The sequence below is a fragment of the Nelumbo nucifera genome, chromosome 2, assembly GCF_055504915.1.
Source record: "Nelumbo nucifera cultivar China Antique chromosome 2, China Antique-T2T, whole genome shotgun sequence".
Lineage (NCBI taxonomy): Eukaryota > Viridiplantae > Streptophyta > Magnoliopsida > Proteales > Nelumbonaceae > Nelumbo > Nelumbo nucifera.
In genome coordinates this window covers 13,869,900-13,894,347 of record NC_142650.1, presented here as the reverse complement: position 1 = coordinate 13,894,347, position 24,448 = coordinate 13,869,900, and the positions used below count along the sequence as shown (strand labels likewise).

At 36.0% G+C, this 24,448-nt stretch overlaps 1 protein-coding gene across 1 annotated transcript; it reads right to left on the bottom strand.

The window, feature by feature from the left end:
* Positions 1-4,338: 4,338 nt before the first annotated feature.
* On the bottom strand, positions 4,339-19,577 carry LOC104597169 (oxysterol-binding protein-related protein 3C-like). The gene is made up of 10 exons (XM_010258597.3): positions 19,035-19,577; positions 15,852-15,945; positions 14,751-14,867; positions 14,579-14,651; positions 14,375-14,493; positions 13,979-14,100; positions 12,536-12,712; positions 12,113-12,257; positions 5,213-5,391; positions 4,339-4,754 (listed from the first exon to the last, which is right to left on the bottom strand). The coding sequence occupies exons 1-10, from the start codon at positions 19,130-19,132 to the stop codon at positions 4,508-4,510; spliced, it is 1,371 nt and encodes a 456-aa protein (XP_010256899.1). The 5' UTR covers positions 19,133-19,577; the 3' UTR covers positions 4,339-4,507.
* Positions 19,578-24,448: the final 4,871 nt, after the last annotated feature.

Sequence of the window (24,448 nt, the reverse complement as noted above, 5' to 3'; positions counted from 1 at the left end):
GATGGGTGCTCCATACCCATTTCCAAACTCAGATTCGCCCCATGTCACATGACAAGTCGTCATTTGATGGTTTAATTAATCATATTAATTATGGGCCTTAGGCCCATAAGCTATAAGGCTCACTACCCAAGGGTGTTGCATGGCCAACTTAGGCTTGATTTGTATGGCGTGGGACCCCACAATGACCTCACATAACTCCACATGGGTCCGGCCCAACCTTTGTAAAAAAAACTTGGCCGAATTCACTGTTAAACACAGTGAATCCCTAAGGACATAACTATGGGATCAAAATGGGCCTAACATTTACACTTAAATGATCATTGAATTCAGCCATCCTATGAAGACCCAAGGATAATGGAATTAAGTAAGATAAAGCCCATCAAATAATCAACTTGTAATGGTCTTTTACACTTAACATCTCGGCCCATAATGATCAAACACTGCATGACAGGGAAGGACCTCTCCCCTAACTGCAAAGTGCAGTTTCACACTCTCTGCTCGGATGGATTTCGGGAATTAAAACCTTTTGCAAACATTTTTCATAAAATTGAAATCCACTGTCGGCAATTTTGGTTTCCATTAGAGAGAGTGTAAGTGCTATAATTCACTTTGTTTGATAAAGGGGTCGATCCTATCACTATGATCACCCATTTCAGTGAATTCATAGACTACCCCAACATACCCAGGTTTTGACCCTCAATAGATCTCACTGATTGGCATATCAAAGACAGTCCAATCCGACACCTAGTGCAATACTATAATCAAGTCTAGGGGTTATATGTAACTTTCCAGTTTTGCCCATCAATCTCCAAGGTCCAGGGCATAACCGGAAAATGGTCCGAATTCAGTGTTTCAGCCAAACACACTGCATGTGCTTTGGGTCTAACCCTAGCAGCTGAGACAAGCTGCCCCAACTTCTTTGGCAACACATCAGTGTTAGCCTTGGTAAGATAAACTCCCCAAGTCTATCCAACGGCTGAGAACATTCTAAACTAACACGAGTGTCATAAGTATCTAGTTTAAGGGGTAATTTCACAGAAATATACCAATACCAACATGATACAACAATGTATTTTTATTCATTTACAATAAATGTATCTATACATCTATCTGATTGGAGCTAAGGGCATACACTACCTAACACATTGACACCCTTACAACTTGACATGGGTCAACCCAAAACCCAACTGGCCCAATCTAATATTATGTTGGGTTAGATTGAGGTTTTTAGAAACTCAACCCAATTTAGGATGGATTAGGTTAAGATTGAGGCTGCATGAAAATTGTATATAAACACATTATGTATGAATTACATTTTAATATTTTATATATTATTTAATATTTATATATTTATTTTTAAGGAATTTAAAAAATAACTTCACATATATAGTATTAAGATTTTATCATGCACTTATGCGATTAAACTGATCAAATTATTTAAATTGAATGGTCAGGGTTACATTAAGGTTAAGAGTCAGGTTGTCTGACTTAAAGAATTTCAACTGCATGGTGCATGAAGTCGGATTTGGTCCTCACACCTTCCTCACAGCTGCAAGGGGCTATGAGGATGGTGTTAGGGCAGTCTTGTGCAGTCTTCTCGATTGGATGTCCTTTTGGTGGGAACAAAGTATAGATAATCCAATGGATGATCTTGGTCATTTCAGTAAATTTGCTATAATCCTCTAGCATTGCTGGAAGAATAGATGCAAGAAGGCAATAGAGAATAAATCTTTCAACCCAGTTGAAACTATTTCATTGGCCCATGCACAGATTGAAGAGTTGGCTTCACTAAAAAGGAGGGGGAGCATTCTCGCCTCTCAAAACAACCAAATGATCAACAACCATTGTAGATGGTCTCCTCCCTCTCACCCATTCTTAAAGATTAATGTCGATGGTGCAAATACAAATTCTTTTTTCTGGGCTTAACATTATCTTGAGAGATCACAATGGAAGTTTTGTATTTAATAGAGCCATTTGCATGGAAAGGACGGATCCTGACATTACTGAGGTGCAAGCTTTCAGAGCTGGACTCTAAATGGTGAAGGAACTCCACCTCTCTCATATTCACATTGAAGGAGATGCGCAAAAGATAATAGATATCCTGTTGGACGCCTGTCGAGACATCCCTTGGTGACTTCACATAGTTATTGCTGATTGCAGGAATCTTTTGCAATAATTTCATTATGTTTTAATCTCCTTTATCCCTCGTACAGGTGGGTTGCCCATATAATTGCAAAATTTTCTTGTCATGTGTGTAGGATCACTACTTGGCCCTTACCTCCTAACTTTCTTATTCCTATAATGGAAGAAGATTTTGGTACAATGAATTTAGCCTAAAAGGTTTCAAAAAAAAAATGACAATTTTCTAATCAAAGCTGCACTCTTGGGTTATATATTCTAATATTAGTTTGGGCTCATTGGAGTGAGGGTCAAGTTAGGGTTGACCTGTTATTTTCACGAAAAATCCCTTTTCTGGCCTCAAATTGCAAATTTTAATATTTTTATAAATAAAAAATTAAAAACTGAATTAGGAAAATATAAAAATACATATAACATATGTAAAACATAATTATATATTATTTATTGATAAAATATACATTTATACACACACATTATATATATATGCAACTTAAATACATGTGGGGCGATCTGACCTGTTCGACCCAGATGGTCAAACTAGTGACCCGTGATCCAGAGGCAAAAACAGTTTGGCCTCCGGGTCGGTTTTTAAAACATTGGAACCTGCCCAAGTTGCACCCCTATTAAAAGTATCAACATTTTTGAGTATAGAGGGTGTAATCACTTCATTACTTCAATACTCATATTTTGTTTTACTTTTTTTGGTCTGATAATTTGTAGAGATGTATGTTGTTGTTCTTCTTCTTCTTAGGGTTATTTTTAGGTTTAGTTTTAGTCCATGGTTCAAGACCCAAATAGCTAAGATCAGCATTGGGTAATGTCTCTTTATAGGGCTCCCCGAAGATGATATCAATGTTTTTTTTTCTTTTTTTCTTTTTGTATTTTTAAACATTGAAAAGTAGATTTGAGAATCATATTGAAGAATAGTTTTTTTTTTGTTTTTTTTTTTTTTGGTAGAAAAGAATAGGGATTTGAAGAAAGAGATGGTTGTTGTATAGGCATGGGTCTATTAAATTAAAAGTGATTTAAAAAATATCAAATTTTCAAAGGTGTTAGGGGTGAGCAAAGAAACCGAAAAACTGAACCGACCAAAACCGAATCAAAAAATTGGTTAAATGAACTGATCGGTTCGGTGTTTTTAAAAAACTAAAGGTATTGGTCCGGTTTCGGTTAACCAATATAAAAAACCGGCAGTTAACCAAACTGACCGGTATACATGTTTTTCTATATTATATATATATTTTAAATTAATAAATATGCATTATATATATAAATGTAAATATATATTTATAATTTTTTATTATATATTTATAATAAATATTATAAAAACTAAAAAAAACAAACAAACTGAACCAACGATTAACCGAACCAGTCAACCGATTAACCGACTGGTTTTGGTTCAGTTCTGGTTACTGGTTTTCCAAAAACCAGTACTACCAATTCGGTTCACAAAAAAGGCCCACGGTTTGGTTACCCGAACTGTGAGCACCCCTACTAGGTGTCAATTCACACCCAAAAACACACTTGTTAGGTATTGGATTTTCCCGATTGCTCATTTGGGTAGTTTGAAATTGAGTCAATCATGACACGGTTTCATCATCTCCACCTATAACTAAAGTCTTAGAAAAGGTTTTGGGGGGCAGCAAAGGATCCCCAAAGTATAATGTGGGCCAAGGTTTTTAAAATCGAATTGGACAATGAACCGATCAGTGGTCCAATTCCCAGGCCGAACGGTCCGACTATTCGAAGCGAACGGATGGCCCTTTTTAACAAAAAATAAAAAATAAAAAACAACCAAAACCGTTGGACGATTCGAATACCCGGTCAGCAGTTTGATAACCAAATCAACAGTTTTGACAAAATAACGATTCTGAGATAAAATGAAACCGGTCATCGGTTTTTCTAGTCTGACCGTCCAGTCCGGTCTGTTTTTGAAAAGTGAAAACCATGATGTGGGCGGATCCGCCCCAGGGCATAAGTTGAGAGATGACATTATCAAGGATAAAAACTGTCAAAAAACATCTCAATGGATATTGAATAACAATCCATAGGCTGGCAATTAAAAGCTTTTGGCAGCGGGAGTCATCTTTTAGGGTCTCTGTAATCCTGACCCTAAACAGTCCCATCTCGTACCAAAAGAACCAAATAACCAACCATACAAATTGCTCAATGACAAGAAATGTAGTAACAATGACTAAATGTACTTGAACCAATTAATATAATAATAAGAATACGAAAAGATATGCCATGTACACACTCAAATACAATAATTTCTACAAATCACATCTAAACTGTTTCCGATTGTTTCAGCTACCAGAGGAAAAAAAAAAAACAGAAAGAAAAGAAAACAAACATGCATAAGAAAACCTCACTTTGTAGTCAAGTTGCCATACTGCCAGGGGTTGAACTCAATTGATCTGACATCAACTTCCTCAATACCGTCTGAGCTATCTGAAGCAGCCCGATGTTGTGTGTATTTTCCATTGTATTGGTACACTTCTAAGTCACCCCATGGTGTAGGGGTCACTTCACCTGTCATGTCAAACCATCGTGGAGTAAACTGATGACCATTTGCTTCTCTGTTTCTCTTTTCGGCTCTCTGTCTCTCCTCCAGACTGAAATAAATATAGGTATGTGAGAAGACAGCCATAATCTGTATGACTTAATTGTTAAGACAAAAATACACATTTGGAACATCCTAGCCTTGGTTCAATCAAACTCTAGTCATTAAGTAACTTCTAAAATTAAAATATTCAAACTCTAAATGGAATGGCTAATCTTGGTTGTTAAAAACACCAATACAAGGTGGGACTTATTACTGATGAACAGGAGGAATAGTCTAGACTGGCTGCAGGGTTCCTCCACATGGCAGAAATGGGAAAGTTTGTGTAGGAAACTGCCTACCTGGACAAATTAGGAAAACCCTTTTCCACACAGATACAGATGAGCAACAGAACAGGAGGCCTTTCACATACTCCGTGGACTAGATACTTCTCAATGACTTGTGAAATAGTGTGTGCATGTGCACGTGTGTGTGTGAGAGAGAGAGAGACAGACAGACAGACAGACGGACCTGCTCTTTTCAGAACCAGCTTTGGATAGATCACCCTTTTCAAGTGCATATCTATCAGGACGTAAACGAGAATCTGATGCCAACAATTTCTTAGGTGCTGTGTCAAAGCTGTTTATTTTATGTGCAAAATACGTATACTGGAACTTATCATCCTTTGGAACATCGGCAACTCTCCAGACCTGTTAAACAGCATCAATACAATAGGTGGAAATTAGTGCAGTATATAAATGAACGCTTTGATACTTCAACTTCCAGAAAAGAATGAAAATAAAGCTAAGTTAGCTAACAGGAGAAAAATTAAAGTGCACAATATTATCAGAATGACCCATCCACGGGACCATACAAGGAACACCTAGAACATCACCATTGTCTTCTGATGCTAAAGATAATACCTTCTTTGCATAACCTGAACGTAGGTAGCAGAGAGATGAGAGGTAATTGCCCATAACATGTAAATCTGGTTCATATTTCAATTAATATGGACATGAATGGGCTGGCTAATTACTAAATAGAGTTCCACCATGGCACCATCCTCTAAGAAACACCCTATGGAAATAAGGATATATGAATTTAAGGGGTAATGGTAGGAAATCTATTCTATGACTGATAGATTGTGTCTTATTCACCAGAAATTGCACCCAGAAATAAAATCAAGTACAGAACAAATTTTGGAACCATTCTGGGATTCTTGAATTCAATTCAATCAGGTTTGCCAACAGGACCGTGCAGGGAGCTTCATCAGAAAGGATGATCATTAAATCAGGGAAGTTTTTGTAAATCATCTAAAACCAAGGTACAGTTTCTTCTTGCAACCACATGGCATTTTTCATTGCCCAGGATCATATGCATGGTATTTTCCGATCACTGTATGTTTATTTGTCCATAGGAACTCATCATCATCCAAGCCTTGTCCCAACTATACGAGGTTGGCTACACGAATCCTGTTTTGTTATTTTGTTCTATTCAGTCGCATATCCATGGTTATATTATCTCATTTCTTGTTACTTCCACCCAAGTCCTTTTCAGTCCACCCCAAGCCCTTCTAGCCATCCGGTTTGTCCATAGGAACTAAATTACATAATCTATCCTGGTCAACACCACCAAACTCATTAGAAGACAAGTCTTTATTTTCTTTCCAGGCAGAAGACAAGTCATGTTATGAATATCCACAACAAGAGGTATGAAGGACTTTGTCATGTCATTTTTTTTCCATCCTCACGTGAAGTGATTCCCAAATATGCCTTTGCATCAGTAGAAATCACTATTTGCTGATTCAGTCAAGCTTCTTGTGAGAGAAAGAGGGGGAAGGTGAAGATTTCAGCAGTAGAGAAGGAAGGAGAAGAAGAAAAGAGTAGGAGGTCAACTAGAGTTATGAGAAAATTAACCCTAGCTGCCAGCCCCTCATTATATTTATATTTAACTTAAAGATGAGATATTACAAGGATGCCCTTAGTAGGGCGGCTACTAAAACTGAATAGTCACAACTTTAAAAAATAAAAAACTCAACAACTTCCTAATTAAATAAAAACAAACTAAAGACAAACCGGGCCACTCAACAAAACAAACCGGCCCACTCAACAACATCCATCTGCTCCCAATCGTCATTCAAATATGCCTGTGCACATAGTTGTTGGTAGGGATGCAAATGGATCAGATCATACTCAAATTGGGGTATATCCGAATCCGATAGAAAATGCATATGATTCAAATGCAAATTCAAATTCAAATTCAAATCCATCGGATCATTTTATCGAATATCCAATATCCAATAAGGATCCAATTCAACACACAGATCCTATTTTGTGATTCAATCCGATCCGAAAAATCAGGCAGGGGGTATCCAAATCCAATAAAATAGGATCGGATCATAATCTAATCTGTTTGAATCCCTATGCCAAGGTGCCTAGGCAATTCTAGGAAATAGTGGAGCCTTAGGTGGGTAGGTGGCTGGTTGTTAGAGTTTTACAACAAAAAACTAAATTCTAGACTGGTTCTCTAATTTTACATAACAATCAGCATGCATGCAAATAGACAAAAACAGCAATACTCTTTAGTAATAACATTAAGGGAAAATTCCCTATTAGTACCCTGTACTTTGGGCCTGTGCCACTTCGGCCCCCGAAAGTACAGGGGTGTTTTAAAAGTTTGGGTACTGAATTGTCGCATTTTAAAGTTCAGGGACCAAAGTGGCACTAGGCCCAAAGTACAGGGTACTAACTGGGAATTTTCCCTAACATTAATTTTAGGGTCACTAAAACACCCCCTGTAGTTTAATAAAATTACTAAAACCTACCCTATGGTTTGTGTTTTACTAAAACACCCCCTATAGTTCGCAACCAATTTACTTAATTGAGACCTTCCATTAAACTGAAGTGGAAAATGACAGTTTTGACCTTAGTGTCTGTTGGGACCAATTTAGTCTACAGAAAATATAAATGGAAATGTCATTTTTGCCCCTAGTGAAACATCGGCAACAACTCTTTTCATCAATTTTATTCTCTATTTGAAGAAGACATGCTGTTGCAAACTAATAACATGGGATGCACTGTTCTCTCTTCTTCATTTTGGAGAAACCAAACATTGTATGGTAGATCTGAAAATCAAACATTGGTTGATTTTAAAACCTCAATATGAAGTGCTAGCAGTACTTTCAGAATAAAATACCATAGGCCCATGCCCTTAAACATTTTCAACTCAGTATAGGTTGTCAAGTTACCATTTTCAGACAGTAATATAAAAGATTCTTGACAGAAGGTCAATTAAGTAAATAGGTTGCAAACTATAGGAGGAGTTTTACATAAGCGTAAACTATAGAATAGGTTTTAGTAAATATGTTAAACTATGGGGGTGCTTAAGTAAATGACCCTTAATTGTATTCTCAAAACATCGCACTATTACATGCAAGTATTTCATTGAGCAATTGTATGTTAAAACAATTATTATCAACTAAGGAAGACTAAAATTTTATACTAATAAAAATTTTGCAAGCGATCAAGAGAGAGAGAGAGAATAAGAACAAGGAGTTGAGTCCTTTTTCTATTGAATGTAAGAGAGATGGAGAGAGAGCGATTGTAGAAAAAAAACGGTGAGGCACAAGGAGTTGGGACATTTTTCTTAAAACCGGTGTTTTAAAGGCGCAAGGCGTTTTAGTGCCCAAGGCAAGGCGCACACCTTTTCGAAGTGAGGTGCAAATTTTTTAAATTTGTCAAAAAAAATGAAAAATGCAAAAAAAATATTAAAAATAGTATTAGCTCAAATTAAAATACGCAAACATAACATACAAAACATATTCAAAGTGAAAATGTAAAAATAAAATTAAACATAACATATAAAACACATTCAAACCTCTCTATATGTCAAGGTTTTAAAAACCGACCCGGAAAGGAACCGCTCTGGCCACCGGTTTCTGGATCAACAATTCAACTGCCCGGGTCAAATGGTTCAAACGGTTTAAACACTTTTATGTCTTTAACAAATGATACATCATCTTACCCATTAGGTTGGAATATTAGGGTAAGATACATACAAATATCATAAGAAAAAATGTTTGAGAATGAGAGTGAGGTTTGAGAAGCTGTCAACTGAGAGAGTTTAGAAAAGAAAGAAGACTGAGAGGAGGAGGAGCTCACTTGCAGGCCGCAACGGCAAGAACGAACTACAGCGGCAACAACACAATGTAAGTAGATCTGATCTCTCTCTCTCTCGTCTAGATTGGTCTGGTGTTTTAAAAGGCGTGGGAGGCGTACACCTGGAGGCGGACCTCCAGGCAAGGCGCTCCCAAAACGCCCTGAGGCGTATGCTAGAGGCGCTGATACCTCTGAGGCGTACGCCTCAGGTGCAAGAGGCGTACGCCTCAGGTGCAAGAGGCGTATGCCTCTTGCACTTTTTTTCATGAGGCATTCTAGAGGCATACGCCTCTTGCGCCTCGTGCACACCTGATATGAAAATACAGGAAAAAGAAAAAAGAAAAAAGAAAAAAGAAAAAAAGGAAAGGAAAGGAAAGGAAAGGAAAGGAAAGGAAAGGAAAGGAAAGGAAAGGAAAGGAAAGGAAAGGGAAAGGAAAGGAAAGGAAAAGAAAAGAAAAGAAAGGGAAAGAAAAGGAAAAGAAAGAGAAGAAAAAAAGAGAAAAGGAAAGAAAATAAAAGGAAAGGGAAGGGAAGGGAAGAAAAGAAAATGGTTTGCCCCCTGCCCCTTCGGCTGGGGGGGCTTCGCCCCCCCAGACCCCGCCCCCTTTTTGATGCAGCCCAATTTGGTTTTCTGAGTTAGGGGGGTCTTGCTCCGCTTCGCTCGCTCGCCTTCGCTTCAACAAGACCCCCCCTTTAAACTACTGTTATGCATCTTTATTCTTCTTAATATAAAAGATTTTTATTAAAAATAAAGAAAAAATGAGATCCCCCCTTCCACTTCATCCTCCTCTTAAGAAGGCTTACGCCTCCTTGTGTTCGGGAGGCTTACGCCTCTTGCGTTCTGAATTACGCCTCACACCTCTAGGTAGTGGAACGCCTCGCGTCACGCCTCCACGCTTTAAAACATTAGATTGGTCTCCCACATCTCCAAACCTGAGATCTCTCAGATCTCTCTCATATATATCTCTTGACTGATCTCTCTCTCTATTAGATCTCTGATCTGAGAGATCTGGAGTTCTGAACTTCTCTTTTCATTCTTGTTCTGTCATAAGTAATAAACCGCAAACCATTGTCTGGGTCGAACAGTTCAGTGGTCAAACTGTCCGGGTCAATGGTTTGTTGACCAATTCAACGGTTTTTGGCCAGGGACCGGGTTTGGGGTAAAACGGAACCAATCGCCAGAACGGCTCCCAGTCCGACCGTCTGGGTCAATGGCAGTTTGAAAACATCGCTATATGTACAGGGGTAAGGCTACGTACATCTGTCCCTCCGCAGACCCCGCATTGGCAGGAACCTCATGCATTCGGCTGCCCTTTATATAAAACACATTCAAGCACTGAACAATTCAAGCATGTGAAACTTTTAATCTCTTTATTTCTTTTTAACTGCATTACTCTAATTTTACAAGCTGTTTTGTACCGAGCCCCTTGAAGCAAGCGGCAAGCCCAAACATGTCCATGCTAGATGGGTGTCTAGCGGCTCTAGCCTCCAAGATTAGCAAGACAAAGTGTGTGTGTGTCCCTTTTTCAAGCGGTGCAGACTTTTTAGATATATATACATATATATAAATGGTAATACATAAAAAATGCAAACTGGAACTTTAAAACAAATTAGATGTTCTATAAAGCCCATTGGTTCAAAGTAATACATAAGCAAAACATGTAAAATGCGTTCAAAGTGAAAACATGGAAGTTAAGCAAATAAAAGTAGATCACATCAAAGTGCTCCAAGCACTCAACAATTCAAGCATTTAAAACTTCCAATGTATTTATTTATTTCTTAGTTGCATTACTTAAAATAACTAGTGTGATGTTAAACAGCTTGCATTCCTGATCCTAGGAGATTTGCTTTCCGCCTCCATAGAGGCTCCTTGAGGCAAGCCCAAATAAGTCAATGTGTTGGGGTTTAGGCCTTTGGGGTAGCATCCCTGACATAAACTCTTGGCTGGTATATATGATGGGGTTGGTTTTGTTATTTTAGTCACAGCTCATTTTATTTTAGGATTCAAGATCAAATACTGATTGTATAGTTGTTGCTTCTTTGGTTGAAAGTTTTGCTATTTAAGATCCTAATTCCAAGGAATGAGGTTTCAAGTATTTAAAAGGTCTTTGTTTTTGTTTATCTTAAAAGTTAAGAGACCATTAGTAGTATGAAATCAGCAACATATGATAATTTAGAAGTTGATAAACCATTTGCAAAGGTGTAAAGCACATTAGGATCTAAAAGAAGGCATATGGCTGCACTTAGGTTTGGGCAAGGTGCATGCCTTAAAATGTGCCTTGCCTATGTATCTAGGTGTGCCTGAGACACTTTTATGACACTGTTCATGGTAGTTAAGGTAACATTCCACTAGATGGTGGAAATGCCAGTCATTTGAGAATGGAAATATTTTAGAACTTCATTGTCAAATAGGAAACACCAGTCATTTGAAACCAATGTCTATCAAGAATTCATGATAAACTAAATACTTCTCTTGAATCATATTACCATAACAGGTTGCACTTTACAAACAAATAAAAGGCGTAAACATTTCTCGTGTTTTAGAAACAACAAAACACAAGGACTATGGCATGAAATGTCATACTGCTAAACCAGGAAAGTTGAATCAGGAATACTTGACTTAATATATTAATAGTTTATGATAACTCAACTCAACTAATCCTTGCCCTAACTATAAGGGGTTGACTACATGAAAATATATAATTAATGAAACCTAAATAAGATAAAACGTTGGTAGCATATCATTACTATGACATAGATAAGAAAAAAAATAAAAATGTGATGCCATAATCTATGATACCCAGATACTTGTGCATGGTTGTCATATCATATTGGCTACTTCAACTTTTAGTGTAAGTTTCATACCCAAGACCTTGTGCATCCATGTCTTCACTGTATCTGGGTAACTTGAGCCAAAACAGTTTCTTTTTTATAAATGAATAGATTTTATTGACAGAGATTAAAGCAGTAACTTGAGCCAAAACAGTTATACTATGTAAAAATAAAAATGTGATGCCAGAATCTATGATACCCAGATACTTGTGCATGGTTGCCATATATTGGCTACTTCATCTTTTAGTGTAAGTTGCATACCCAAGACCTTGTCCATCCATGTCCTCACTGTATCTGGGTAACTTGAGCCAAAAGAGTTTTTTTTATAAATGAATAGATTTTATTGACCAGAGATTAAAGCGGTAACTTGAGCCAAAACAGTTATACTATGTAAATGCCCCAGAAAGGTAGAGTAGAAAACAGTTAAGGAATTGAGGAATACCTCTTTGAGTTCAGTGCCAGAAAGGGGCTCTCCTTCCATATCACATGGTTGATAACTCAATGACTCATTCCATTTCCCAGTCATCAATATTTTAGGTTCCTCAGCAGCATTATATACATACCCATCCACTTCATAACGACCAGCCCTGCAATCAATTGCAGCTTCTAATAAGACAATTCATATAGGGAAAATGTAAAAGTAAAACAAGAGAACATCTAGTAAAGAACTATAGTGCAGAAGTTTGAAAAATCAAAGCCACACATTTAGCAAAATTTTCTACGCCAACCAGCAATATCTGGGCAAATATGGTGATATCATAATGTAAATGATCAATGGCTACATGCAGCTAAAATATATTAAAATATTGCAATAAAGTTGTAACTCAGAAAGCCCATCAACATGTGGAAATCTATACAGACATACCCAAACCAGCCGCATGGCTGAAAGTATAGTACAATTTTGTCACCAGTTGTCAAGTTCGTCATGATCATCTCCCCAAGTGAATCAACCCAGGTCCTTCCAAATATAAGGTTATTAACTTTGGTGGGAGGGGGAACCAGATCTAGGACAACACCATCTCTTTTAAGAGTCACTCTTGTCCTGCAATAGCAAACAAACATAGAGAACCCTTTGATTTCTAAGATAATGTAAAGACAGAACTGAACAAATACCCGTTGCAATAATAACTATGGAGAGGTTGACCCTATATCACAGATTTGAAGAAAACACATAGGAATTCCAGATCCAGGAAAGCCAAAATGATCAAAGATCTTAACTTCAGAGTTAAACTTTTACTTGTTAACATATTAGTGCATCCAGGATAGGAGATTCAGATCCATGCAAGTAAAATAACGCTCAAAGAAGCAAATCTTTTTTTGATCAGTCCAAGACAGCAGAGCTTTAGTCCAAAATTGATAGAATATGGAAATTGATTTTGTTCTTTTGGCTGTGTTTGGTAAGAACACAAACACTGAACCAAAGCGAATTTGTAATCCAGTTCAGTTTTGCGGGCATTTGGTAAGAACACGTTTTTGTACTGAATACGACAGCAAATTTGTTTTTTCTGAAACGTATGCATTCAAAATGAGAGATGCAAACTTTGCACTCAAAGTTGGTCAATGTACAAAAGGAAAATTCCAGTCTTGGAATTTGTCTGTACCCATCACAACCAAATACGTTTGGCAAAATTACAAAATCTGCTTAACTTTTTAACCAAAAAATACAAAATTTATCAATGCAAAACCAAACCAACTTTGCATTTTCATGATCCGTACATATTTGCATTTCCACTATTACCAAAAGTAGCCTTTGTAATTATATAAATGCATCACTAGGCGACTATATCCAGGATATTAGGCACCTCTTAGTGGCCTCACTCAATAAAGATGCAGGAAGCCACAAACGGCCAAAACTCATGTCTTATTAACTTTATAGTGAACAACCACTTTGACATGGAATTCAACCCTTATGCATGTCTCTATATGCACATGTACATTATTCTTTTTGTTTTGTTTTTTTCTTGGGGGTGCATGGTACGTTTTTGCAGGCATGGGTGTCTTTCATATTGACAAGCACAAATTTCAATGTATTAAGATATTCATAATAGGGATTTTATATTAAAATCAAGCAAATTACAAAATGCTCTAGTATTAGATTCCAACAAACTTTTTTCGAGGAAATATACGATAAAATTTATTTATAAAAAACAAAAAAAAATACAAGAAGTATAAGAAGGAGCTACTGAGAACTATCTCAGCTGCCAAACACAAATGGAGAAAGTAGATTCCAACAAAATTTAGCAAATAGTATTCAACACAGATGTGGTTGCCAAGAATAGAGAAAGTAGAAATAAATATCACAGAATACCTTCCAATAGGATAGACATCAACTGAATTTCCTAAAAATTTGGTCTTCAACTTTGAAGTAATATCATAGATAAAATGTTCATTTTCAGCATGTCCAGCACTCATTGGGGGGTGGTGACTCACCTGAAATTGAAAAGAATATTAATAAACTAAAGTGGACTATTGCATGTAAAACAAAAACCAGAAAACATTGTTAAGATGTTGATGATAAAACATCAACTATAGCAAATGATTTGGCTGGTCCAAAAGTGCATGCAAAAGACGAGAAAAGGTGCCTTTTTAACAACCAATAATGCATGAAAAGAACACCAACAGCTGAAAAGGATCCAAAAATTAAAGGGGAATAAAAGAAACAAGAAAAAAAAAACTAGAAATATCATAATCCTGAACAACTAACCTGCTCTGCAATGAATGTAATCCCACCATGATTGGCCATTTCATATGTCTCACCAAGTATGGGATTAAAAGGCTTCCAAGTTCGTTGGTAAGCATAGTAGACAGATATTGCCCATGATGCTGCAAAAGATAAACATAACTACATCATACCAGAAAAAAACTTTGCATGTCTCATAAACATTTGGAGCCAAAAAAAATCACTTACAAGCATATACCAGCCGCAAGTAAGGGTCTTCACATCCATCTGCCTGATCTAACAAGTAGGAGTACTCCATTAACTGCAACAAGTACCATTTAAACTTGTAATGTTTCATATAGAAAACAGAAGCAGATATGTTAGTGAATAGGAATTTGTTTCCAAAACAAGCTCCACAAACCTCAGCCATTCTCTGAAGCATAGTCATTGGCTCAAAAATGAGGACTGGAAGTGACACCATTGATGTAACATCTGAACCAATATACTTGTGCATCATCTTCCAGTAACTGTCTCTTTCCTGCAAGAAAAGAGGGGGAAGATCAGAATAAAATTACATAGGACATAATAAAAGGTGCAGAAGCAAAAGTTCATTTTTACTTTTTCACAAATGAACAAGTTAGCATATGGTTAATAAGGCTTATCTATAATACGTAGTTAGGTACATAGCTATGACCCATTTTCCTGGGCAGATGTGATACCATCCTTTGAAACCCAAGTCACCAGTGAATGGAGCAGGAAAGCTTGCAGGTACAGGAATAGGAGTGTCAAAGAATCAAATTCAAAAACCAACTTTTGGAGTGCCTAGTGGTGTACACATATACACATGCACAAGCATGTGTGTGGAGACATTGAGAGACAAGGTGGGAGTGAGTGGACGGAAAGAGAGTGATCTGGGTATGTTTGGTCAAAGTCATGTTTATTAAGGAAAGTTGAGTGAAACAAGGTGCTTTAACAGATAAAAATACCAATTTTTTTAGAGAAAAGAGAAAAGCAAGTGTAGGTAATACAATCCATTAATCCCCCTTTTTCTTTCTCTATTTTTAGGTAATACAATTCATTTAACATGCCTAAAGGGAGAAGAGGAGGTGTTTAACGAGGGCTCATTCAAAGAGAATAAAAACTAAAAGGTAAACCAAAACCCAATTTTTATGCCCAAATGCATACAATACATTAGAAATCCCCATCCCAGACTTTTGAGAAAATTTTCACTCCATAACCACGGATACATGCTTTAAAACTAGAAGTTTCACTCCTTTGTCATAGTTTTTTCTTATGAATTCCTTTGTCATGGTTATGGGGACTAGTATAGGACTTCATAGTATAAGATAATATTAAGAGAACTAGTACATTAAATATTATTATTTTCTTTAAAAAGTAGAAAAAAGCTTTACCACAAACCAAGAATATAATCAATTACAAAAGATAAAACCTGAAATAGAAAGAGGAACATGCAAAAATAGAACAGCTGCAGAAAACTAAAAGTAATAAAAGAATAAAGCACCTCCTTCTTCCATCTTCCTCGCTGAGCTTCCTCCTCTGCATCTTCTTTGCCTCCCTCTGGATTTATAACTTCCAGTCCATCATAACCTAGCAACCTAGAGAGAGAGAGAGAGAGAGAGAGAAGGAAGCAGGCCAAATTTAGTCTGAGTAAGGAGCATTTTAAATGATTGATAGGCTATTAAATAATACACAACTTTACCATACATAGGCATAGAGTAGAAGTCCTAGCCTAAAATGGTTGATCTCTTTAATATGGGAAGAAAATATATGACAAAGTGGGACCTAAAGCACAGTGCCTAATTACGATATATAGAAACAAATAACCAATCAAATAAGCAATATAACAAAACATGTAAAGGCATTTTCAGCACTCACATAATGTTAAGGTGTCATTTAGATAATCAAGATATAACATTAAAAAAATGGTTATTTTCATTGTAAGACAAGTAAAGGTACTATTAACATAGGCACAGAATATAAGTCCTAACCTAAAATGATTGATCACTCCAATATATGGAGAGAAAATATATGACAAAGTGGGGCATAAAGCACAATGCCTAATTATGAATTTATGATGACTAGAACAAATCAATTAATCAATATGACAAAATAGTAAACCATGTAAAGGCATTATCAGCACTCACATAACATTAAGGTGACATTTAGATAATCAAGATGGAACATAAAAAGCAGTTATTTTCATTGTAAAATAAGTAAGGGTGCTATTAACATCATAATGAAATGAGGAACCCATTATTTTTAATTCAATAGCTCAGTGATCAGAGCTATGGATATAGAGTGCCACTCTCACCATAGAGTAAAAATGGTTCAGCATAGAGTAAAAATCATCTTTGACCAGTTCTCCCAAAATAAAGGAAGATGGTTTTTATCTAAAATCCATGCTCTGTGTTATCTTTGCTCCTCATAAGTCCATAGCTTAGTGCACAAAACCTTAGAATTGGAGTACAACTCCCACTCTAAATATATGGTCCAGCATCCAGAGAGAGAAATTGGTTTTGCCTATAATCCCAAATCTAAAGGGAGAAAGTAGTATTCCATATCCATACTTTCCTGTGAAACTGTTCAGAAGCATGTAATAGTACACCTCAGAAGCTTTATTGTCTATGGCATATTACCATATCTTGCTCCAAATGCTCTATCTTTTATCTTTAAATGATACATTCCTCTCTCTCAGATGGCAGCTTTCCAATATAGCCCAGTTTAGTCAACTCAACTCAAAAGCAGAACCACCTACATGAATCCTGTTTCATTACTTCTATCCATCACAAGCCATATTCTCTGTCAAGACGTGAGACACCAAGTCCTAAGAATTTTTTTTTATCTGTCAAGTCCTCAGATCTTCACTCACTACCCCCATGGATCCACCAATTTCCTTTGGACCTCCTATAGTTCTTCTAGTAGGGCTACTTCAAAGTTCCCAGCCCACATTCATTTTCTAATTTAATTTTGGTCTTGACATCCATCCATATCAACATCCAAATTCCACATTATCTTTGAAAAAACAAAGAAATCACACAATACTATTCTCTTCCTCAAGTTTTAAGTTATATTTACATTGTGTGACCCCACTTCTAGCCCTACTACCATACTATGCTCAAGGTGATTCTGAGCGATAGTGGCGCACCTAGTTGATGAGAATTTTATAAAATAAATAAATAACTTTTTGGCTAGTTCTTTAGCTTTAAATACCATTTCAGCATACATATTAATTGAAAAAATAGCAATCATCTTTATTAAGAACATTAAATTTCCGCTCAAAATGTGGCAAATCATCATATCTAAAAGATAAGCACATTTTAAATATATTAATTTTAATATTTTTCAAAAATAATTACTAATGATAGTATTTAATAGAGCAATTTCATATCAATTAGAAACTAAAGAAGACTATAATTTTATATGATAAAAATTTAAAAGAGAAAAGAAAAAAAAGGATGAAGCTGTTGTTTTATTTAATATCAGGGAGAGAAAGAGAATAGAAAAAACAAAGAAAAGAAACCTCTATGTTTCTATTCTTTCTTCATTTTTCATTTCTCAAAACCCTTTGGTCTCTTATATTTCAATAGTAAAATTTCAAAACAAAGTATAAATGATATATTTAATATATAATAGAATGTTTTAACAGAAATATTAATAAGAAAAAGCAATAGGGTAAGAAATGAAGTCATTGAAAGAACATAGGAGTAGCTCCAATAGGTGATAAAGTGAGAGATTGGACTAAGATGGTTTGGTCACATGCATAGAAGACCACCAACAGTGCCCGTAAGAAGAATTGATCTGTTGCAAGTTGAAGGGGCTAGAAGGGCTAGGGATGGACCAAAAAGGACTTGGGTCAAAGTAGTTAGAACTTAGAAATGATTTAAGTGCTCATAATTTAACAATGGATATGGCATTAACAGCGGAATGGCAAAACAGGATTCATTTTTCCAACCCCATGTAGTTGGGATAAGGCTTGGGTGATGGTGATGGTGATGATGATGATGATGATGATGAGGCGGCAGGTGCCTTATTGCCTATGCAGGAACCTAGTCACCTAGACAGGCGTCTTGTTGCTATAAGTGAAGGCGTTAACGAGGCACCCAACCAAGGATGCCCAGTCACCTAGGCGATGCCTTGACAACTATGATTTTACGCCCAGTTCCAAGTTGTAGAATTACGGGTTTGCATTTGCAATAATCTACTGGATTCAGTAGACTGACTGAGAAACTTAAAATAATTGTACCCGATATCCCAGTGTAGCTAAGAAGCACAGTCAACCTTGACTATCTTCATAGTAAATTTGACAATTTGAACCAGCTTCGAGTTAACCATCAGAAATTTCTAGCAAGCTTTGTTTACCCAAATTCCACTATCCAAAGAAGATCTGACTTGAACTATTTCAGGGAGAGCCAACCTAAAATTCCAATTACAGAAAAGCAAGTGATCATATTCTACAAGATAAAGGAGAAAAGCACACATATATCAACAAAATTCCTAATCCAGGATTCCTCTAAAAAAATAAAGACATAGTTCCACTTCACCAACTGAAGATCAATTTTTTCTAAAAAAAATAATAAATAAAATTAGGGTTCTATACGATGAAAATGAACACGTTAAACCTAGAGTAAAACCGCAAAAGGCAAAGACACAAGGATCGAAACTGACGCTCTGCATACCGCCATACCCGTTAACAGATTTGTGCATTGCACTGCCAAAATTAGACAAGCTAGAAGCGATCGACGAGAAAAAACCACCACCTTGCTTCTGATCCTTGGAAGCCATCTCGTAAAACCTAACTCGAATTCTGCCTAAATCAGAAAATCTATGAAGGATAAAATGATCTGTCAACTATGCAGAACTTCAGAGAAATTCAATCCTCCTCGATGAAATCGCTGTAGAGGAAGCCAAGCCCCGATTGATCGAACCTCGAATTAAAGCGTTCGAAGTGTAACCACGGAACAAATTAAGTGAGAAGAAGCTAACACTGGTATTATTAGTAGTATTAAATTGGTAAAGGAGGAGTGCGGAGGGAGGGATTACAAAGAACAGCGAAGATGGGAGTTGGAACTCGTTGGCGGTTCGGCTGTTTGAAGCCAAAATGAAAAAGATCGGATATATTCTCTACAAAAATTAATTAATTTAATACACCATGAGTCATGACCATGAGAGACGAGACAGAGGTGAAAACAAAAAGGAGTGCGCCCCTCCCAAAGACTTTTCGAGTGTTACACTTCGACTGCAGGATTCGCTGTAAATACAAAATTGCCCCTCCTACAACTTTCCCAAAATATATCCAAAATAATTATTTCAAAAATAAAATATTATCCAAAATTAAAGTGAGAAAGTGAGACCGTGAGAGAATGAAATCGTGGGTTTATTAGATTCCGTTTGTTTGTAATACAAGGGTATTTATGTATTGTGGTTCGCGTTTGTTTGTAATACCTTTGTTTTACAGTAAAAAAGTAATGATTATCACAAGAATTATTATACCTATTTTTTTGACATTTTTGTATTTAAAAAAATGAGTATTATTATACCTATATTTTGGATACAAATTTGTATTATTTTTTTTTATAATCAAATTTTTAACTAAATTTAAGGCATTGGAACATAAGGTAGGTGGATCATTTAGGTTATATTTGGTTTGAAGGAAAAGGTAAGGAAAGGAAGAAAAAGATAGGGAATCATATATAAGATTGGTAAAGCTTTCCTTGTCTTTTCATTCTTTTCTCTACTTTTTTCTTCAAACCAAATACAACCTTAATGATGGGATTCACACTTTGCACCGATTTTAAACAAATAATATGAGTGCTAAAACGATTTAAAATCTGAACCATATTTACATTCATGAACCGAAAAAGAAGATAAATATGCAATATACATATTTGCGTTTGCATTGTAATCAAAGGCAGCCTTAGTTTTATTTAACCTAAAATCCATTTTTTCAGATTGTAATTAATAATATATTTTATAAATATTTATTTTTCATGAGAAATATTTTGCTGGATAAAACATTTCCTACTATCCAAATGCAACCCACGACTCAAGACAGCTAAATTCATGGCTGTGTTAATATTAAAAGTTAAATTCTCTAAGCAGAGTGTGTAGGCCCAATATATAGAAGGTTGGAATATCATCCAAAAGCAAGTTTTCTATTTTTATTTTTTAGATAGAAATGATTGTGTATAAAAAGATGGGATGGTCAATTAATAGGAAGGTAGCTCCTGAAAATTGGGGATATATGGTAACGGGTATGCCATGTGGCCAGAGCTCTTTGTCCACCTTAAACAGCAACTACTGATGCTTACGCAGATGCTCTCATCTTCAAATTCCACAATCAATTGATTTTGGATTGTTCAAACTTCAAAATGGTGGTTGAACTGAATGTAGTTTGTTGCTTTGTTTATAAGATTAATTAAACATATGGAATATTTGAAGATGTAGTAATTAGTAATCAAATTCAACCTCAAGCCTTCAACTTCAGCCATGGTCTGTCAAATATGAAATGCCTCCTTGGTTATTATAACTGATTTAAGATTTCATATTTAAGGGGTGTTTTACAAGATGATTTTTTTTTTGGCAGTTTCAAAAATAAATCAAAATCATCATGTTTTAAAATAGATTGTTTCTTAAAACAAAACACAAAAAACAGGTATTTGGTTCTTTGTTTTTTTCTGTTTTCAAAACTGAGACCCAAAACATGTTCTTGGATTTGGTTTAGTAAAACATGTTTTCATCTGATTATTCAATCTCATGTCCATAAATTATATAATTTTTATATTAAAAAATTTGTTTTTGTTTTAAAAACCAATAGTTTGTTGGTTCCAAAAAATATGTAAGTTTTTTAAACAAACCAACCTATTTTTCCCTTTGAAAACAAAAAATATAGTTCAAGAACATGTTTTTATTTTATTTTTTTCCGCTGATATGGCAATATGCAAAAACAAATGAAACAAAAAACATTTATATTGCAGAACACCCCCTTAGATTAAATGAGAATCCATGCCAAACCCAATCATAAAATAAATTGAACATCACTTATTGCCAAGTGTTTTTGCAAGCCTAAAATTTATCTCACACATCTAGGTAGTGTTTTCCAACATAAATGATTCTCATTTAAGTGATTTATATGATCATAGTCATTCAGAATCATTAAAAACCCATTCATTTGAAACGAACTTGATGTTTTGGAAATGGGTAAATTACAAATAAATACCCTATACTTTGAGAGTAGTGACAAATAGTTATATTGAAATTTCAATTGCTACACTTGAGTACCCTGAACTCTTAAAAATAGACACTTAGGTCCATCCATTAGTATTCTGTCAATTAAATATTACATAATTTCAAAAACACCCTTCTCATGTATTTCTGATATCATCCTCACGATGACGTTCTCACATGGACAACAAATAATATATTCAATTTTTTGGAAACAACATTCTCTGGTGATGATTTTACCCCGTATAATGATTTATAAAAGACACGAGAAGGGAATTTTTTATATTATGTAATGTTTAATTGATGGAATGTTAATGGATGGACCCAAGTGTCTATTTTTGAAAGTTCAAGATACTCAAGTGTTGCAATTGAAAGTTCAAAGTACCTATCTGTCACTACCCTCAAAGTACAAGTACCTATCTATAATTTACCCTTTGAAAACCCTATTAATTTTACTATCTACGAATTCCATTTATTACTCTATCTTAATGATCTTTTGCTGATGTAATGTTTAGGATGCACATGACAAAATATGGGAACCAATCCACATTGCATAACCGTATATATTTGTATTTTCATTCTTCTCAAATTGAGCCAAACATAATGTAAAAACGGAGTCAACCCGTTATCATTCTCTTTGCCTAACTGTTTTTTTTCCTTTTTTAAGTAAAGATTTCACTAAGGGTAGGTATTTAGTTATTCATTGATAATTCATACGAAAAAGCTTCGGAAATTTCTTTAAGCTTATTTGCTGAAACTTCCGAATCCAAGTTGAAGACCAACGGGGTCCCTTGATTTTGCTCGTCTGAACCAGCGGTTGGCGTCGGCACAAACAGCTCGGCCAGCAATGAGCTCACACGCAGGTGGAGGCATTAGAGCCGCTGAATTCTCCACATCAATCCATAAATTCTGGTTCAACAATGAGTTGTAGTATTGTCGTTTGTTAGCACAGAGCTCAGAAGCAACGCTCTCATAACTGTGGCCGAAGGCGGTGGAAGCGATATGGTGGCGGTTGAAGTGGATTTACAATGCTAGGTCTAGTGTACGCCAGCCTATCACAGAAGGGCATCGCTTGGGTGGTAAATTTGCGGGTGAAGGAGGGCAACACGTACTGATACTCCTTAACCTAATCGACATTGATTTGATAAAGTGGTAGAACTTTGAATGGGCAACATGTACTAAAAGATAAAAGAGTAGGGAACACGTAATTAGATTATTTAAGGGAGAAGTGAGAGATGAAATGGACCTTTATTTGAGCAAAATTGGCACGGTTGAATCAAATTTATGTGTGCATACCATTTCCTGCACGTCGCCCAGACCCTAGTCCTTCCCGTTTTAGTATATATAATAGATTTCACTAAGGCTATGTTTGGTTGGAAGGAAAAGGTAGAAAACCTATAGAAAGGTTGTATATATAGATTTCCATAACCTTTCTTAAGTTTCATACATTTCACTTCCTTTCCCTACATTTGCCTTCAAACCAAACACAGCCTAAGAGAAAAACTACATGATATCATATGCTGAGCGTCTAATAATAGAATATTTTCATAGTTCAGGGGAATTTTTTGCAATAACTGTTCATGTATTGGAGGCAGAACTTCAAAGCTATTTTTAACAGTAGTTCAGAATAGCAGTTGACATTGGTTCATTTGGTTGTGGGTAGGGTGTGGATAGCGTTTTCTCTGTAGTAGATTCGAACTCTATTTATTGTCGTGGGTATAGTAGATGTCTCATGAACATACTTTATGATGCCTACTTCCTCATTGTTCTAAATTATAATGCTAACCAATCATAATAATGGAGAGAAAGATAAATGAAGCAAAGTAATGGTAATCTGGAGGTGATGCCAAATCAAGCATTATAATGTAAAGGGTATTATAGTAATTTGAGTTGATAGATTGATGCTCCCTATTGTTGGTGTTGGCGCGTACAAATAGGTGGGCCTCTTCACGCGGTTGGACCGGATATCATTCTCGTCAGTGGTTCAAAAAATCTGGTCTTCGTTAGAGAGACAGTTGTGCCCATCATATACGACTAGTTCCAACTTGAGAGGCTGGAAGTTTCGTTGAAACTTGAAAGGAATTCAATTACGGGGACGGATGTATTAATTAGACTAGTGGTCTTGTAAATAAAGACAACCGACGGTTAGGAATCCTTCGTTCGGCTCGGGGAGTGCTTTTGGTGGTGGACCAAACCACGTGTCAAAAACTCTTCAACGGCTAAACCTCAAATGCAGAAAAGTCCAATTCAGTTATGGTGACGGTGGAGACACTGGAGCACATTGAAATTAATTAATTAAGCTCGGTTTGGAAGGAGTTCAAAACCTTGTATTTTATATCATTATGTATATATTTGTACTGTAGATATTTATATTTATATTCCAAGGACCCAGTCCTTTGCGATGGCTGAATTGAGGAATAGTTAAATTGATTCAGCAGGTTTGAAGCTTAAATTCTTGGGATAAATTATTCGAAGGAGTAAGAGGCTGAAACGAATAGCCCTTTAAATGACTGACTGATATCTAATTTGAGCTCTTAAAGATCTTTCACCAAATATAATTTATAGTTGTTCATATAAGGACTGAATTGGGATTTGTTGCACCTCACAACCCTATCCCATTATGTATTGGGAACATCTTCCTATGAATAACAATACAAATTATGTGAGATATTTTCGAAGGTGTTGTGAGGAACAGATCTTTGGAAAACCAGAAGCCGCTCCTCCAGCTCTCTCAAACGGACATTAACATTTGAATAGAGGCCGGAGGTGCACTAGCAGCACAATCTCCTCAAAGGCTGAAATAAGAAAAATCATGAAGAAGAAACAATGGAAAATGAGCTTGGACCCTCGTAAATCTAAACCATTGGTCTTGAACAG